A 19,505-nucleotide genomic window follows, 5' to 3' on the forward strand; every position below is an offset into this window, starting at 1 on the left:
ATTAATTAAATAAACAAGAAAAAGACATTTTCATCATTTTTGGATGTGAATGTCTTTTTTTAAGAAAACTATGTTTGTGTGCCTTTTAACTGCAGTCTGCTTCATTGTGTTACAGTGGTGGCCAAAAATATTGGCACCCTTGGTACTTATGAGCAAAGAAGCCTGTGAAAAATGTGTCTTTATTATTTATCCTGATCTTTCATTCAAAATATTCACAAAAGTATACCCGCTATTTGATATATAAATATATTTTTGTTAAATGTATATATGTGGCGCAATTATTGGCACCCTTTTATTCAATACTTTGTGCAACCTCCCTTTGCCATGATAACAGGTCTTGAGTCTTCTCCTATAATGCCTAATGAGGTTTGAGAACACATGGCAAGGGATACGAGGCCATTCCTCCATACAGAATCTCTACAGATCTTTCAAACTCCACATGGTGGACTCTCCTCTACAGTTCACCCCACAGGTTTTCTATTGGGTTCAAGTCAGGAGACTGGGATGTCCATGACAGAACCTTGATTGTGTTCAGTGAAGCGTTTTTGAGTTTTTGATGTGTTTTAAATTGTCAACGTTTTCATTGTTGAATAGTCGTTTGATCTCGTTTAACATGAGATCACATTAAACTCTGATGCGTTAGCAGCTCGTGCCTCACTGAAAAGAGAGAATTACACAGCTCACAGTCCAGATGCACTCAACTTTCCAAACAGCTTCAGGTGATGTATATCGCAAAGTATGAGGAAATTATGCTACAATACAGAAGCATGTAAAACCATGTAAATGACTACAAACTCAAACTGGCAGTTCTCTGTCGTCAGCGCCTCTTCTATGAGTTGCACGAATATTGCGATCTAAGGATGAGAGATTGAAAATGCACCCAGCTGAGGCACACTCTGGTGTGGGGATGCTCAAACAGGAAGTCATGGATGAACCTCACCCAGGTGTACTAAAAAAAAAAATATGAATGGGAATCAGCTTCAACTTTGATTTCCACTGGATACATTTTTGTGAATATTTTGAATGTAAGATCAAAAGGATAAACAAAGAAATTTTTCACAGCCGCCTTCGCTTATATTTACCACGGCTGGCAATATTGTTGGCCACCACTGTGTTTAAACCAGTCAACAATTATTTTGCGTCTAAGTATACTATATGAAGGTAGACAGAATTGAATTTGAAACTCATGCTCAGACGTGAACTTAAATGTGTTGTACTTTTTTAAAATAAGCGCCTTGATTGATTAAATACTTCCGTTTGTTATGCATGAATCGGAAGTGCAATAGTGATTTCAAATGACAACTTCCGGTCGTGTACCATTTACAGTATAGAGACACAGTGTTCCATTGTGACATCATTTGGAACTTTTAATAAACTTTACATGTCTGCTTTAGTGGTTAGCTGCCCTGTGGGCTTGGACAAATAACAATAATTGGTGAAATTGTAATTAATGCATTCACAATCCTAGTCTCTTTAACACTAAGATTTTAAGTGATCAGGTACTTTTGAGATTGCACAACTTGATCAAGAATGCATTTTTAGTTGTGCCTTTTCCTTGAGCAATGATTTCAGGAATGTTTGATAAATTCTGAGAAATGGATTTAGAATCCGGTTCGACTTGTAAAGAGCTGGTTTGTTTATGACTTGATCGTATGAAAGTTTTATCTACGCGCCCATGAAAAAGTTGGTTTTCACCAATTGCTCTCTGCAGAGAAGATTATTTTAATTGCTGTGTAGGATTATTGATTATTGTGGCTGAATTGTGGAAATCTGTTCATAAACACCATTACTAATAAAAAAGAGTTGTTCCTGGGATTTGGTAATATTTAAACTTGGATTCCCATCAAAACACTTATTTCCTATTTTTCTAATTTGGAGGCCTTTTGTTCTCAACTCTGTCACAGACATAATGGAAGTGGTTTGAAAATGATTCTACACAATACTTGTTATAAAATAAACATCATCTGATCATGTGTCCCACATACCAATTCAGTGACTACAAATGTAACATTTATGACCGTTTTCTTATTTTTATATGATGAAGCTACAAAAAGGCAAATTGTCGTTTCTCTCTTTTTATACAGATTTTGAAGTAAAACCACAACATTTTATGCTAGCCCTTAACACAACAGATTGTGCTCAGCAAGCAATACATTGATTTTTAGTTGTGTTCCCATTTAAATTATAACCCCGTCACAACTTTCCTACCACTAGGCTATTGCACCTTTTTATCAGGTTTTAAGTAAATCTTTAGCCTGTGTAATGTATAATATATTAACTATTCCATATTTTTGTTCCAAAATTCTTTTTTCTGGTTCAGTTGTTTTTTTATTCACATTGTTTCTAGATTATTGTGCAGAGTGATCAGATGCATTTTAAATAATTGCAAAAAGCTTAATTGGCCAAAAAAATGAATTTTATCACAAAAACCCAAATTTCACTGTTTTTTGGTCCTGGCACAAAATGACCTGCCAGCATCATTTCACTAATCATATCAGCAGCACCTGGGAAAGTGTGAACGATACTTGTCAGGTGAAATCCCTCTATCATTCTGATTGGATCATAAGAGCAGACTGATTGCTATAAAACGAGGGAAGAAGTGCTTCCAATCATTGTGTTCTTGTTAGCAATGGTTACCTCGGAAATACGTGCAGCCATCATCGCTTTGCATCAAAATGAACTCGCATGCAAGTAAATTACTGCAAAGAATATTGCACCTGAAAGAACCATTTACCGAATCATCAAGAACTTCAAGGAGAGAGGTTCAACTGCAGTGAAGAAGGCTTCAGGACGTCCCAGAGTGTCCAGCAAGTGCCAGGACCGTCTGCTCCTGAGGAATCAGATACGGAATCGTGTCACCACCAGTGCAGAGTTTTCTCTACAAGAAAAACATCAAGGACGGATGGAAATTCTGCAGGAAGTACAAGGATTGGACCGCAGAACTGGTGCAAAGACATTTTCTCTGATGAAGCCCCCTTCCGACTGTTTGGTACATATTGAAAATCGATAGTCCGGAGAAGAAAAGGGGAACGCTAACCATGAATCCTGTGTCATGCCAACAGTGAAGCATCCTGAGACCATCCATGTGTGGGGTTGCTGGGAGTGGGCTCTCTCACAATTCTGCCCAAAACACTGCCATGAATAAAGAATGGTATCAAAACATCCTGCAAGAGCAACTTCTCCCAACGATCCAGGAGCAATTTGGTGACGATTCGTGCATGATCGAGCACCATGTCACAAGGCAAGAGTGATAATGAAGTGGCTCGGAGATCATTACATTGAAAATTTGGATCCATGGCCGGGCAACTCCCCAGATCTTAATCCCATTGACCCTGTGGTCAATCCTCAAAAGGCGAGTGGACAAACAGAAGCTCTCAAATTGTGATCAACTCTGAGCACTAATAAGGCAAGTATGGATCGCCATAGGTCAGGATTTGGCCCAGAAGCTGTTATCCAGCATGCCAGAGCGAATTGCAGAGGTTATAAAGAACAAGGGTCAACACTGTAAATATTGATTCTTTGCATAAATTGAATGTTTTTGCCAATAAAAGCCTTTAAAACTCCTGAAATGCGTATCATTGTTTTCCTGTATACAATAGAAACATGTTAAAAAATTATCTACAAATACTGAAGCAGCAAACGTTGCAAAACACAAATTTTATGTCACTGCCAATACTTTTGGCCACGGCTGCACATACTTAACGCGTTTGAGGTATCTACGGTAAGTCGGAGGATTCAAATCATAAACCGTAATGAGGAACTTTGTTTCACATCTAACTAAGCTGGATATTCGCTAACCAGGACCCTATTTACTAACTTTAATTCACAAATTGGTATTCACTTACGTGTGTGTGTGTGTGGCTAATATTACATAAGTATTTATTTACTGTTTACAGCTATAATTGCTGTTGGCCAGATTGTCAACTTTTCATGTTATTATGGAAATGTATTGTTGCATGAGAGATTGTCAGATTCACATTGAAATCTTAGGAAGATTGTCTATTTAAACGTTTAATCTGCTGCTCCACAAACAGTCCTGGATATCGATCTTTGCTGATTTGTAGTGGACAGATAGGTTGATGTCGTCTTGTGATTGTTCTGTAACACAGATGGCAGATATTCTACAAAACTTTTTTTCTATATTATCTTTTCTATATTTTTCTATAATTATTTAAAATCAAACGATGTTTAAGGTAAGTTGTGGTTATATTATATAGTGATATTTCATTGACCACACACTTTAATACACAATTTCTGCATCGTGTAAAACGTGTATGATCTGCAGAGGCTGCAGTCATTAATGTGCGTTTGCACTGCGAGACAAAGTTCATCGTTGCCGTTAATGATTTGAATCCTCCGACTTGCCGTAGATACCTCAAACTTGTGGAGTTATGTACATGAGGCGCTATAATAACTTGCGCGAAAACCTAACGGCGTTTCAAAGCTTAGTACGGCGATAAAAAACGCGTGAATTCTGACCCTCTTGGCTTTCCATGCAAAATGGCCTCATATGGTGTAGGACAGAAGACCATAGACATATTAATACGTATTTATATGAATATGCAGAAGACCACATGACGTGCATGAAATAAGTTCGAAATATATTTATGGAGTAATAAATACTAATAAAATGGCAATTTCAGGTGACGGGGTTGAGTTAAGCTTGACCATACCCATCTGTTTATAATGCACTTCAAAATATGAAAACAAAATACAAACCATGTGGAGTCGGTCAGGAAGAGGAGCCTTATAGTTTCGTTTTTATTTAAAAAGAAGTAAAATAATAATCTTATATATATATATATAAAAGGAATATCTTAGGAAAGGAATACATATTATGCAGGCCCAAACCTGCAAAAATAATAAATAAATACATGTAGTAATAAGAAAACATATAAAGGAATAAATTATAGCTTAAATTAAATTATAAATATAAATAAATTATATATAAATTATAATTAAATTGCTCAGGTGAGGGGCCAGACTAAGAATGGTTCAAAATGACTCATGGATAAAAAGGCAAGAGGAGGAGTTACCCTGCCCGGAGGAAGCCCGGGGCCCCTGTCTGGAGCCAGGCCCAGATGGAGGGCTCGTCGGCGAGCGCCTGGTGAAGCCCGAAGAAGCAACGTGGAACCCCCCTCTACATCCCTTGGGCCCACCACCCATTGGAGGAACCGCAGGAGTCGGGTGCGCTGCCATATGGGCGGCAGTGAAGGCCGTGGGCCTCGACGGACCAGACCCGGGCAGCAAAGGCTTGCTCTGGGGACGTGGAATGTCACCTCACTGGGGGGGAAGGAGCCGGAACTAGTGAGGGAGGTGGAGCGTTACCAGTTGGATCTGGTGGGGCTTACATCGACGCACAGTTTTGGCTCTGGATCCGTACTCCTGGATAGGGGATGGACTCTATTCTTCTCTGGAGTTTCCCAGGGTGTGAGGCGACAGGCGGGTGTGGGGATACTCACGAGTCCCCGGCTGGCGCCACTACGTTGGAGTTTACCCGGTGGACCAGAGGGTCAGCCTCCCTATGCCTACGGGTTGTGGGGAAAACTCTGACTGTTGTCTGTGCATATGCACCGAACAGCAGTTCAGAGTATTCGGCCTTCTTGGAGACCCTGAATGGAGTCCTGAATAGGGCCCCAGTAGGGGACTCCATAGTGATGCTGGGTGACTTCAACGCACACGTGGAAAATGACAGGGACACCTGGAAAGGCGTGATTGGGAGGAACGGCCTCCCTGATCTGAACTCAAGTGGATGTTTGTTATTGGATTTCTGTGCTAGTCATGGATTATCTATAACAAACACCATGTTCGAACATAAGGATGCTCATAAGTGTACGTGGTACCAGAGCACCCTAGGCCGAAGGTCGATGATCGATTTTGTAATCGTGTCGTCGGATCTGAGGCCATATGTTTTGGACACTCAGGTAAAGAGAGGGCAGAGCTGTCAACCGATCACCATCTGGTGGTGAGTTGGGTCAGGGGTGGGGAAAGACTCTGGACAGACCTGGGAAGCCCAAGCGAGTAGTGCTGGGTGAACTGGGAACGTTTGGAGGAGGTCCCTGTCCGCGAGATCTTCAACTCACACCTCGGCGGAGCTTTTCAGGCATCCCTGCGGAGGTTGGGGACATTGAACCGAGTGGGCAATGTTCAAAGCTTCCATTGCCGGCCGCGGTGGAGAGCTGCGGCCTCAAGGTTTTAGGTGCCGCAAGGGGTGGTAACCCTCGAACACCGTGGTGGACACTGGTGGTCAGGGAAGCCGTCCGACTGAAGAAAGAGGCCTTCCGGATTTGTTGTCCCGGAGGTCTCCGGAGGCAGTTGCAAGGTACCGACAGGCCCGAAGGGCTGCGGCCTCGGCCGTGAGGGAGGCAAAGCAGTGGGTGTGGGAAAAGTTCGGAGAAGCCATGGAGAAGGACTTTCGGTCCGCACCAAAGTGCTTCTGGAAAACCGTCCGCCACCTTAGGAGGGGAAACGGGGAACCATTCAAGCTGTATACAGCAAAGATGGGACGCTGTTGACCTCAAACGAGGAGGTTATTGGGCGTGGAAGGAACACTTTGAAGAACTCCTAAATCCCAACACGCCCTCTATGGTAGAGGCAGAGCCGGAGGATGATGGGGAATCAGATTCTATTTCCTGGGGAGGTCACTGAGGTAGTCAAACAACTCCGCAGTGGCAAAGCCCCGGGATTGATGAGATCCGACCAGAAATGCTGAAAGCTCTGGATGTGGAGGGGTGTCATGGATGACACGCCTCTTCAACATTGCGTGGAAATCTGGGACAGTGCCTAAGGAGTGGCAGAACGGGGTGGTGGTTCCCTCTTCAAAACGGGGGATCAGAGAGTGTGTGCCAACTACAGGGGTATCACACTTCTCAGCCTCCCTGGTAAAGTTTACTCCAAGATGCTGGAGAGGAGGGTTCGGCCGATTGTCGAACCTCAGATTGAAGAGGAACAATGCGGTTTTCGGTCCTGGCCGTGGAACGACGGACCAGATCTTTACTCGCAAGGATCCTGGAGGGGGCCTGGGAGTATGCCCATCCGGTCTACATGTGTTTTGTGGATCTGGAGAAGGCGTATGACCGGGTCCCCGGGAGAGACTGTGGGAGGTGCTGCTGGAGTACGGGGTGGGGGTCCCTTCTTAGGGCGATCCAATCCCTGTACGTCCAAAGCGAGGGCTGTGTCCGGGTCCTCGGCACAAAGTCGAGTTCATTCCATGTGGGGTTGGTCTCCGCCAAGGCTGCGCTTTGTCACCAATCCTGTTTGTGATATTCATGGACAGGATATCGAGGCGTAGTCGGGTGGGGAAGGTGTGCGGTTCGGTGGGCTGGGGATCTCATCGCTGCTTTTTGCAGATGATGTTGTCTTCATGTCATCATCGGTCCGTGACCTTCAGCTCTCACTGGATCAGCTGGCAGTCGAGTGTGAAGCAGCTGGGATGAGGATTAGCACCTCTAAATCTGAGGCCATGGTTCTCAGCAGGAAACCGATGGAGTGCGTACTCCAGGTAGGGAATGAGATTTTGCCCCAAGTGAAGGAGTTCAAGTACCTCGGGGTCTTGTTCACGAGTGAGGGACAATGGAGCGGGAGGTTGGCCGGAGAGTCGGGCAGCAGGGGCGGTATTGCACTCGCTCTATCGCACCGTTGTCACGAAAAGGAGCTGAGCCGAAAGGCAAAACTCTCGATCTACCGGTCAATTTTTGTTCCTACCCTCACCTATGGTCATGAAGGTTGGGTCATGACCGAAAAGAACTAGGTCAGCGAGTACAAGCGGCGAAATGGGCTTCCTCAGAAGGGTGGCGGGCTTCTCCCTTAGAGATGGGGTGAGGAGCTCAGTCATCCGTGAGGAGCTCGGAGTAGAGCCGCTGCTCCTTGGCGTTGAAAGGAGTCAGTTGAGGTGGTTTGGGCATCTGGTAAGGATGCCACCTGGCCGCCTCCCTAGGGAGGTGTTTCAGGCACGCCCAGCTGGGAGGAGGCCTCGGGAAGACCCAGGACTAGGTGGAGAGATTACATCTCCACACTGGCCTGGGAACGCCTCGGGGTCGCCCAGTCAGAGCTGGTTAATGTGGCTCGGGATAGGGAAGTTTGGGGCCCCCTGCTGGAGCAGCTGCCCCCGCGATCCGACTTCGGATAAGCAGTGGAAGATGGATGGATGGATGGATGGATAAAGGAATAAATGTCTTGATAAAACAAATATAATTAATTTATTATAATTGTATGACTTTAATCCTTTATTATTTTCTATATTTGTAACTTTATTTTTATTTATTCATTTATTTAGCATTTTTTTTATTTGTGTTCATTTCTTTTTTATATTGATTTATTTCCATATTCCAAAGAATAAAAATAAAGAGAAAATAATATAGGAAAAAAAATATACAAAATTAAATTCAGGAATAACTTTCATTAAAAACGAATTATATTTGTTTTATCAAGACATTTATTCCTTTATTTTCTTATTACATTTATTTATTATTTTTGCAGGTTTTGTCCATATTATTGCATTCAAACAATTGTTCATGTCCCCGAGGAACCTCATTGAATTTGTACCTGAAAAAAATGACTAAAAATAAAATGTACGCACGGTTTATATGTCATTACTGTATTGTGCGTACGTTTTATTTTTAGTCATTTTGTTCAGGTACAAATTCAATGAAGTGCCTGAAACACTGATCTATATAGATCAGTGGCCTGAAAGGACATGAAAAATTGTTTGAATGCAATAATACTTTAAATTCATTATAATGGACACCTCAGCATCTTGTTAAAATATTTCAACATTTTATTTTAGTAAACTACCAAGTTGTAAAAGTCTGGAGGACTGAAATATTACCGAATCCAAAGAATGACCCGAAACTTATATTCTATTATGACTTTTATTTTGAAGCGTTTTTCCGGAAGCTGGTGGAATGTTCTCGCAAGTTTCTTCAGTGTTCTTCCTGTGCTGGAACTCTGATGCAACTGTGTTTGTTATGGCAGTTTGTGTGCCATAACAATAATACTGAATGCTTAAATGAGCGTATTTGATCTCTTCCGTGGGTTTTTCGGGGTCCCAGACGGTCGTTATCGTGGTGATGGCCGAAGGTGAGTGCATCTAATATTTTTAATGCCAACCTTTTTAAATGTCACCTAATAGCAGCAGCTGCTACATTAAATAACACTTTATTAAGCTCTGTGTAATGCGTTTAGTTTAATGCAGATTATCTCTAAATTGTAAAAGTGACCAAGTTGTGCGACTGTGCATTAAATAAACCAGGAAATATATGTAAAAAACAAGAGCTAATTACATTTAGTTTTAAAATGTGATCAAGTATATTGTTTATTTTTAGGCTTATTTGTATTTATTACAAATCATATTACTAATAATAAGAATTAAAAATATGGAATTTGTTGTTTGTCACTAACCCAATAAAAAAAAACTGGTAATTACCTTTCTATTTTAAATTTGTATTAATATTCTGATATTTAAAACTATATGATTGAAATATATTCTACTGTAGCAGTACAACTCTGGCTTTAAGTTGATTAAATAAATAATAATTTGAGTTCAATCTGTTTTATCAGGGACCCTTTTTTTGATGGGATGGTGCATGAAGATGACGAAGACGAAGACGATGACAGCGGATTTAACTACGATGACTTTAATAGGCCTCATCGAGACCCGTTTGATGATGTCTTAAGGTTTGGTTTCAGTTTTGGTCCCAGTGGGATGCGCTTTGAGGAACCTCAGGCATTCGGGCAGATATTCAGGGAGATGGAAGAGATCTTTGCTGGTCTAGGCCGCTTTTATGAGAGAGGCAGAGGTACATTTGCTCAATTTCATATGATTATGATGGATCATATAAAGTTGCTGTGATATAAAAAAATAAAATAATATATATATATTCCTGTTTTGTGCAAACAATTTTTCCAGGAGACTTGCTCCCTTATTTACCTTTTTACCTTAATCTTTTTATGTTCATATATTTTTCTCCCACCTTTTATTTCCTCTTATTCCATTTTGTAAGTATGACAAGATAATATGAAGCATTGCTTATATTCTACCCAACAGGTGTACCATCAATAGAAGCTCCGCCTCCTCATGAAGGTACGGATAAAGGCAGGGGTAGAGGAGGAAGTGGGAACACCCTCAGGGATTTCATGTTAAAGTCTCCTGATACTTCTCCCCACAATCCATCTCTCCCTCCCCCCTCTGTGGCACCAAAGGATGGGGACTCTTCATCTCCACCAAGCCACAGCAACAGACCCTTCTCAAAGGTTAGACAAAGTGATTGAAAACCTGTTTGGACTTTTAATTGGTGGTTTCCAACCTAATTCATTCATTTCGTTGTTTTTAGTTTCAAGATCTTTGGAAAGATGGTCTTTTAAGACCAAAGACGGAAGAGAAATTTGAAGATGGAGGTAAATGATTGCCAATAAACTGATTACCAAAAGAAACTAAGCTCAGTTCTCAAACACCATTTTTTTTTGTTTCATATGCTTAGGGATGCTGTGATCTAATGATAATTAATAATAATCATATTTATAATTGTCTATACATGATTTAAAATAGATAATAATAATAACATTTAATAAAATAATTACTAATATGATTATTATTATTAATACAATAATTCAAAATGGATAATTATTAATAATAAATTAATAAAAACTATATTAATTACAATACTACTACTAATAATAATAATAGGTTAAAAAAAGTAATACACTATTAAATTATACAATTATTATTAAATATATAGTAATTTTAATTAAAACAAATAATATAATTACAGTATATTAATAATTATATTCCTAAATGAACAGATGTTATATTATAATTTGTAAATATAATGATAATAATAATAATAAATGAATAGTATTAAATATAATTAAAGATAATATATTAATTCCAATTTTACTGCTACTAATAATTATAATGATAATTTTAATTAATAAAAAATATTCAATTATTATAAGATATATATATATATATATATATATATATATATATATATATATATATATATACACACATACACATAGTTTGGTGTAGAGCTTCTAAACTGACCTGGAAAGAACGAATGCTGGTATCGGATTGGTATTGAGTATTGGCTAATATCTTGTGTTCGAAGTATCAGTATCGGATTTGAAAAGAAAACATGGGAGATGTTCATCCCTAGATATGCAGTTAATGCTCCTGACCTGCATAGTTTATTCTTTGATTTACATTTTTGACTCTGTGTCTTGCCCTTAGATCTGGATTCACAGGTGTCATCAGGTGGACTGGATCAGATCTTGACACCCGCACCTTCACAGCCAAAGATGAGGTCATTTTTTAAATCTGTTAGCGTCACCAAGGTGGTCAGACCAGATGGGGTGAGTGTGTTGAGGGAGGACAAATTCAGACAAGATCAATCACATAAAACTAAATATAAATAATATATATCTGGTTATAGGTGTGGTGTTATCATGATATTGCATAGCAAGGCTCTTAATAAGCCACACGTTTTATTTCTATGGTGGATTGCTTGTATTTAATAGAGATTGCGTTTGTGTGTTTTTGTGCAGACTGTAGAAGAAAGGCGAACAGTCAGAGACAGTGAAGGTAAAGAAGAAACTACAGTGACCATCTCAGGAGGTCCAGGTGCCCAGGATGGGCCACAAGATCAAACTGGTCCTCTCATACCAGGTAAGTGATGGCCAGTTAAGACCAACAGTTATAGTGTAATAGTGTCATCCCTTTCCTGTGCAATGTGTGCTCTTAAAGGTCCAGCAAGATGGCATAGGTTTAACAAATACTGTATAGTGTAGATCCACAGTTTTCAGACTTTAGGGCGTGTGATCACGTCAGGAGAGGAAGGAAGAATGATAAATAACTCACAAAGTAATATTAAAAGATAAATAACTACAATAAAATGTATTCTGAAGATAAATACAAATTAATAGCAATAATAACTTTACAGTTTAATTCATTAATATGTATTAATTTAGCTTATTTAGACACTTATCTAAAGCGACTTACAAATTAGTAATACAGAGATTCATCCTAAGGAGGCGTTAATAAGAGAAGTGCTGTAATACAATTTGCAAATTGCTCGAAGCACAAGTAGCGAGTTTGGTGACGGACTGGTTAAAGAATTAATTTAGATTTATTTTAAAGGGTAAGACACAGTTATATGCAGGATTGGATCAAGTGCTTGTGATAGAGATATGTCTGTCTTTAGATGTCTTTAAAAGGTGGCTAGAGACTTCTCGGGTGAAGTTTTGCAGGTCCTTCCACCAGCAAGGAACAGTTAAAGTGAAGATCCAGGAGAGAGATTTTGAGTTTAAAGCGAGCATCAATGCTTTAAACTTGATGCAAGTAACCATTGGCAACTAGTGCTGTACGATGAAGAGAGGCATGGAAGTCCTGCCAGAAAAGCATTGCAGTAGTCCAGTCTAGATATAACAAGAGTCTGAACAAGCAGTTATGTAGCATGCTCCGATAGGAAGTGTCTGATCTTCCAAATGTTGTACAGAGCAAATCTGCATGAATTAGCTATTCTTGTGATATGCTCCCTGAAGGTCAACTGATTGTCAAACACAACCCCAAGATTTTTGGCTGTCCTGGATATAATAGCTCTTAGCTCTGCCTCCTGTATATTGGTTTTGTAAGATGTTATTCTGATACTCTCTGACGATGTAAGAGGCGTGAGCAAATCACATATAAATGTGAGCAAAATACATATTAATTATCAACTTAGAACATCTTTTGCGACTTAGCTGCACAAGTTTATCTGGAATGCATTAAGTATTTTCCAGAACTCATGTGGCATATTTGTATTTATTTGTTACATTGCCTAGACTAGTCTTATTTATGATTTACTTGGCTATTGAATAGGCCTATATACAATATTATCTGCCAAAATAAATACACTCTTAATACTTTTAAAAATCCCTAGTGTAGATTTTGGAGTGTTGAAATAATGCCAGAACATTCTCATTTATATGTAAAATGTCTAAAAGAGGCCTATAATATGAAGTTATTCCAAGTATTTCTCACTGATTCATTTTCTGCATCCTCCAGGTAGTTCAAGACCCTCTGCTGACATGCAAGATGATTTCTCTTTGTTTTCGAAGTTATTTGGAGGCTTTCGAGGCTAAAAAGCTCAGGACACAAAGGACAAACGTTTTTGTAATCTTTCTCCAGCCCAGCAAACCCAATCCCTTCAAGCTACAGAGAGAAAGAACAGTTTAATTTAATATCGAGTGTATATAGGTCCAATATATTTGTGCAAAAGGATCCATTAATCCAACAGATACTGGTGAAGCTGATGTGTTTGTGATTGTCTAGAGTTAGGAAAAAGACTTAATTAACACATCCACAAAATACTCTAATAAATCAGCTAGTTATGCCATTAAATCTGATGGTTTGAGTATGTTTAAGGACCATTGATAACAAAAATGTAGTCAAGGTTTATGGAATGACCCCACAGATTAATAGCCCATGAGAGTTTAATATATGTATAATTTATATTTTTAAAGGTGTTTTCACTCTCAGAGAGAAATAAATGAAAAACAGTGAGATCTGCCTTGGTTTCTTTTCGTTTTTATGTAGAACACAGATTAGCATGACTAGCATAACATTCAGAAAGAGTTCATTTTAGCAAGAACAATGCGTTCCGTTATGAACACATTTGTTGAAACTCCTCTTCATAGAAATTTGAAGAAATAGTGACTTGGCAAATAAAACTTTGAAGGAAAAGAATGAGTACATATTTGGTTTGGAGCTCTTGAAAATGATGTTATTGATAAGTGGCAGTAGATTATTAATCCAGATCTTGAAAGAGTTATCCATTCTCCGAGCAGTGTTTTCTGACTGTGTTCATCGAGGCCCCTCCAACAGCACAGATTTTGAATGTCTCCTTAATAAAACACCAGATTCATATTGTCAGCAAGATCTGAAATGGGTGTGTCAGATAAGGAAGACATCCAAACTGTACTGATGTGGGTTTTCCTGGAACAAGGTTGGGAACACTGCTCTAGCCTCAACAGTGTCTTAGTAAAGTCCTGGGTAGGTGCATCCTTAAGGTGAGTGCAAAACTGAATTTACCTATTCATACACAATGCAATTTGTATTGAAATCATCTATTATGATTTAAAAAGTCTTGAGACTTCTGATTTCTTGAGTTGGTTGAGTCTTGGGTGTGCTAAAGTTTGTTGAACATTAGATTTGTCTTTTGAACCCAAATTCTTGTCAGCCTGACCCAGTTTTGACACATCTACAGTTGAAGTCAGATGTGTACATACACCTCAGCCAAATACATTTAAATGAAAAACTTTTTAAAACGTTTAATATTAGAAAACATTCCCTGTCTTGGGTCGGAAGTAAGTTAGTATTTGGTAGCATTGCCTTTTAAATTGTTTAATTTGTGTCAAACATTTTGGGTAGCCTTCCACAAGTTTCTCCCAATAAATTGCTGGAATTTTGTCCCATTTCCTCCAGACAGAACTGGTGTAAATGAGTCAGGATTGTAAGCCTCGCTCACAGACTATTTGTTCTATGACTATTTGGTCAGGGTTTTGTGATGGCCACTCCAATACCCTGACTTTGATGTTCCTAAAGCCACTTTTCCACAACTTTGGGGGTATGCTTGTGGTCATTGTCCATTTGGAAGACCCACATAATTTTCCTTCCTCATGATGCCATCTATTTTGTGAAGTGCACCAGTCGCTCCTTCTGCAATGGTCATTATGGCCAAACAGTTCAATTTTTATTTCATCAGACCAGAGGACATTTCTCCAAAAAGTAAGATCTTTGTCCCCATGTGCACAGTGCAATTAGAAAATAATAGAACATAAATGGACATATTTGGATGTTTTATTTTAATATGTCCAAGAGATGATGCAACAAATATCCAACAATGCTGATTACTTCCACACTGAAATTTCATGAGATGCAACTGTCTGTATGATCCTCCGAGCATTTTTCACACACTGCCTGGTATAGATGTCCTGGAGGGGGGGAAGCTCACCTCCGATGCTGTGTCTGGTAGTTTGCGCCACCCTTTGCAGGGCTTTGCGGTTGAGAGTGTGCTGTTGCCATACCAGAGAGTGATGCAGCCAGTCAGGATGCTCTCTACAGTGCTGGTGTAGAACCGTGTGAGGATGTGGTGGTTCATTCCAAATCATCTTCCTCAGCCATCTAAAGAAGAGGCACTGGTGAGCCTTCTTCGCAACAGCCTCAGTGTGGACGGACCATGTGAGTTCCTCAGTAATGTGGACACCGAGGAACTTGAAACTGCTGACTCTCTCTACCGGTGCTACATTGATGGTGATGGGGCTGTGTTCCCTGTCTTTCCTCCTGAAGTCCACTACAAGCTCCTTGGTCTTATTGATGTTGAGGGAGAGGTTGTGCTCCTGACACCAGTGTGTGGCTCTGTAGGCTGTTTCATCATTGTCATTGATCAGACCTACCACTGTTGTATCATCAGCAAACTTAATGATGGCATTGGAGATGTGTGTATAGGGGATAAAGGAGTGCGCTGAGAACACATCCCTGCAGGGATCCAGTGTTGAGGGTCAGTGATGAGGAGATGTTGCTGCCCATTCTAACCACCTGGCGTCTGCTTGACAGGAAGTCCAGGATCCAGCTGCACAGCGAGCTGTTTAAGCCCAGAGTTTCTCAGCAAGTTTGGAGGGCACTATGGTGTTGAATGCTGAGCAGTAGTCTACAAACAGCATACAACAGCATGTTCATGTGTTACACTTGCTATAGTTTACTTTCACGTTGCTGCTTCTTCAAATAGCAATGTCTAATGTAAATCAAGTCAATCACTGAAACATCAATAGCATGTATAATATGTATTAAAGAGGTGTGGATATAACTCCAAAAAATGTATGCGGTACAGGGGTCACTTAAGACACGATGTATGCGTTTAAGGGTTAATCTGAAATGGTTTTGCTTCTCAGTTGATAGTTTTCCACACTTTTTTTTCGAGATTCAAAAACCATAAGTATTTGAACACTTAAGAAGCCGTTAAAATGTAGGATTGTCATTGCATTAGATAATAAAAATAAATTCATAATACATAAAATTGATTATTTTGAAAGAAAGTCTCTAGAGAAACCAGTTGGATAAAACTAATGCTAAAAAGCCAAAAATATATAAACAGATTAAATTGCTGTACATGTGCCTGCCTTATAAAGCAACTTTCAAGCTTTATTATATCCCATTATCTTCATTATCTCCGCTTAAATAATTTGCTAGTGTACTTCATAAAAGACATCATGGCTGTGTACGCTTTCACACCAGTAGAAACAGATCATTTTCTAATTCATTAGTTCTTTGGTTGTGGCTCAGTTGCCCAGGTAACGACCTCTCAAAACTACCTGGTGACAACCTGTCAATCAACCAAGCATTTGCACCAGTGGGGATTTCTTTAAGACTGCAAGGGAAGCTCAGCTTCCCCTATAATGTCAAAAAAATAATGGTCAAATATGTACTATTGTGTAAACAATTTATTGACTAAAAATGCGTTAGAACACGTTCATCTCGAAGACGAGTTCGTTCAGAATCAGCTACATTACATATAGCAGATCGGCTGACTCGATTTACTTCTCATACATTCCCGTAGCGTCAGTGCATTTCCCTGTTGAAGCCGAGCGTCCATTGACTTCAATGGGGCTGCTCTGAACAGTTTTTTTCAGTGCTCCGAAAATAGACGGTCATTGGATAAATGCTGCGATTATGTCCCGCCCACGGACGCTCAGCGTCTCTGGGGGTGAATGAGGAGTGGGCTGGCCCGGACTCCGGGCTTCCGCGTGATGATTGGAGGATCTCGTTTTGATTGACAGCGAATCTGTACTATAAGAAGTCACTGAAGCTATTTCGCGCTCAGTCCCATCGCGGATTTCTCAAGTGTAGTCGAAAGACAAACTGCTGCAACCTATTTCTTTATATTTGTTTGGCGAAATTGCTAGTCAATTTGCATAATACATTTCACACAATTATACACCACATTCCTTGTTTCAGTTTTACCAAGTTTAATATATTTTGTTTTAGAGCGTTCGTTCGTTCATTCATTCATTCATACAGTAGGCTAGGCTAGCGTCCTACGGGTGAAACTGCGCACGATGGCAGACGGTGCTAATATTGTCGACCTGATTTTGGCGAAGCCATTTGAAAGTCTTCCTTATGAGGAAAAAATTAGAATTAAACAGCAGGGCAGATCAACACCTAAGATTGATTTAGTGCAAAAAATAGGGTAAATAAGTTTATAATGTAGGCCTTAAATGAGCTTCCCCTCTTTGAAAGACCAGCAGCCGCCACTGATTTGCACTTGGCACCACATTTGGGATATATGCGGCAAAAGGGGTATCGGGTATAAAAATCTACTAAAATTATGGTACAGCATCTGCGTTACATGGCCAAAGGTATGTGGACACTGCCTTCTAATTAACATGTTTGACTATTCCAGCAATTCAGTGTAGACAAACCAGTGCCGGTCCTCCCTATAGTCAAACTAAGCAAGTTGCTTTTGGCCTCCAATCTGCCAGGGGACCTCCACACTGTCAAATACATTAAGTAGTGTTATGAGCATACTGACAGCCCCCCCCCAAATGCTAGGACCAGCACTGAGACAAAGCTTGATGCAATCGTATACAAGGACATTCTATATGTATGCTTCCAACTTTGTAGCAACAGTTTGGGAGTGACCTTTTCAGTTCCAGCATGTGCACAAAGAGAGGTCCAGAAAGAAATGGTTTACTAAGTCTGACGTGGAAGAACTTGTTCAGCCTAGTCAAAGCCCAGACCTGAAACCCACTTTGCAAACCAGATCTCATCGCCCAACATCAGTGCCTGACCTCACGTATGCTCTTGTGTCTGAATGGGAACAGATCCCCACATCAGTGTTCCAACATCTGGAAAGCCTTCACAGAAGAGTGGGATCTGTTAGGGAGGTCAATCTCCCAATTAATGCCAGTGATATTTTAAATTGAATGCTCGAGCATATATGGGTGTAATGTTTGGATGTCCAACATGTGTCTATGTTCACCTGTGCATGTCTTTTATATCTCACCTGTTTAAGGAGTTCATCTGAATCCAGCAGTTTCCCCTCAGCCTGTGTATTCTGGGAAGTTTCTCCTGGACACGGCTTCCTTTCTGTGTGTTCACAGCTCTTAGGAGCATTTCTGGCCGCTTGAGTGAGGATCTAAAACTTGTCTTAAGATTAACTAGATCATGCTTATGTTTTATATACAGTATGAAATTACACATTAAAAGTTTTATTTATTTATTGATTATGCTTTACTACTATGTCTGGTTGTGTGTAGTTATGTCCCCTTTAATAAAATAATTGAGGTTTTATCTGTTTCTTTTTCTAATGATTATAATTTTTCTTAAATTATTTTAAAATGGACATAAAATTTGCTCTATTGGTATCTTTGAATGTCTAAGTAAAGCACTTTGAATTAACATTGTGTATGTAATATGTTCTATAAATAAACTTGTCTTGCTTTACTCTTCATATATGTGTGTTCACAGACGCCATGATGCATTTCAGTCAAGGCCATCTGACTTTAAGTGGTGCCACTGCCACAACCCACCCAGCAGACTACCTGTGTGTATATGGTGTGGAGAGGTAGACCAGGTCAGTAGAAGTATAAGCAAGGAAATCTACAGTTTGAAACACTTAGACTGTTCCAGCCAGCCATCCATCCATGCCAATTGTTTGTCCAGACTTGGTACATTAAATCAGTACTGTGATGACAGTCCCAGAATTAAAACGGCAGATAATTGGCACAGCTACCCTGCTTGTGTGTTCTTGCACTTGGTGATCGCCATAAAACCCCAGCACCTCCTGGTCTGGAGCCTGTCCTGGTAGGAGCAGTTGTCATGGTGATTGGCATCTCAATGGTATCTAACAGTGGATATGCCATCAACCCAGTGCGAGACTTTGGGCCGAGACGCTTCTGTTACATTGCTGGCTCAGGTCAGTCTGCCACACACACTAATAATAACTAATCGATTATTTTTGTATTGCAAAAAGAGCCATTCTCATATGTTGGATTAAAAACTCTTCTATTTTTCCAGCCATATAGTGCAGCACTTTGTCTTATGTATATATAGGACCATGCTTTATAAATATATATATATATGTAAATGGAATATCTTTTTGTTGAGGATTTGTGTTAGATTGAAACAGCTCAAGTAATGGTTCCTCATAACGTCATATATTATGTACAACTGGGAAAACAATAATAATTTACAGTATAACAGATTCCCATATAGATATTAAATAGATTTTATTTAATTTTTTGTCAGGGCCAGACATGGTGGGTGCCTTTGGGTGCAACATGTGCAGGAGCACTCCTTTGCTCATTACATTATGAGCTACTGATTGGAGTACAACATACAATTTCAGAAACCACGGATACTGAGAGCCCGACAACAAGAATCCAGCAAACTCTTGAGCTGGAGGGTGTACAGCCGAACACTGACACCATTAAAGAAAATGGCAATGATGGGAACATCTGTGCAATGTCAG

The 19,505-nt window shown here is 39.9% G+C and overlaps 1 protein-coding gene and 1 pseudogene across 1 annotated transcript; both read left to right on the forward strand.

Annotated features, from left to right (window-relative positions):
• Positions 1-8,892: 8,892 nt before the first annotated feature.
• hax1 (HCLS1 associated protein X-1) lies at positions 8,893-13,704 on the forward strand. Its single transcript, XM_052136335.1, has 7 exons — positions 8,893-9,078; positions 9,559-9,797; positions 10,046-10,251; positions 10,332-10,395; positions 11,231-11,352; positions 11,545-11,665; positions 13,043-13,704. The coding sequence occupies exons 1-7, from the start codon at positions 9,008-9,010 to the stop codon at positions 13,117-13,119; spliced, it is 900 nt and encodes a 299-aa protein (XP_051992295.1). The 5' UTR covers positions 8,893-9,007; the 3' UTR covers positions 13,120-13,704.
• Positions 13,705-17,296: 3,592 nt separating this feature from the next.
• On the forward strand, positions 17,297-19,398 carry LOC127650753 (aquaporin-10-like; annotated as a pseudogene).
• The last annotated feature ends 107 nt before the right edge of the window (positions 19,399-19,505 follow it).

This window comes from Xyrauchen texanus, chromosome 10 (genome assembly GCF_025860055.1).
Source record: "Xyrauchen texanus isolate HMW12.3.18 chromosome 10, RBS_HiC_50CHRs, whole genome shotgun sequence".
Classification (NCBI taxonomy): domain Eukaryota; kingdom Metazoa; phylum Chordata; class Actinopteri; order Cypriniformes; family Catostomidae; genus Xyrauchen; species Xyrauchen texanus.

What these genes read in the sequence shown, in the direction of transcription:
- hax1 (XM_052136335.1), top strand. Translation starts at nt 9,008, where the DNA reads ATGAGCGTATTTGATCTCTTCCGTGGGTTTTTCGGGGTCCCAGACGGT. An exon ending in AGAGAAATTTGAAGATGGAG is followed by an intron (nt 10,396 to 11,230) that starts GTAAATGATTGC and finishes TCTTGCCCTTAG; the next exon opens with ATCTGGATTCACAGGTGTCA. An exon ending in AACTGGTCCTCTCATACCAG is followed by an intron (nt 11,666 to 13,042) that starts GTAAGTGATGGC and finishes TGCATCCTCCAG; the next exon opens with GTAGTTCAAGACCCTCTGCT.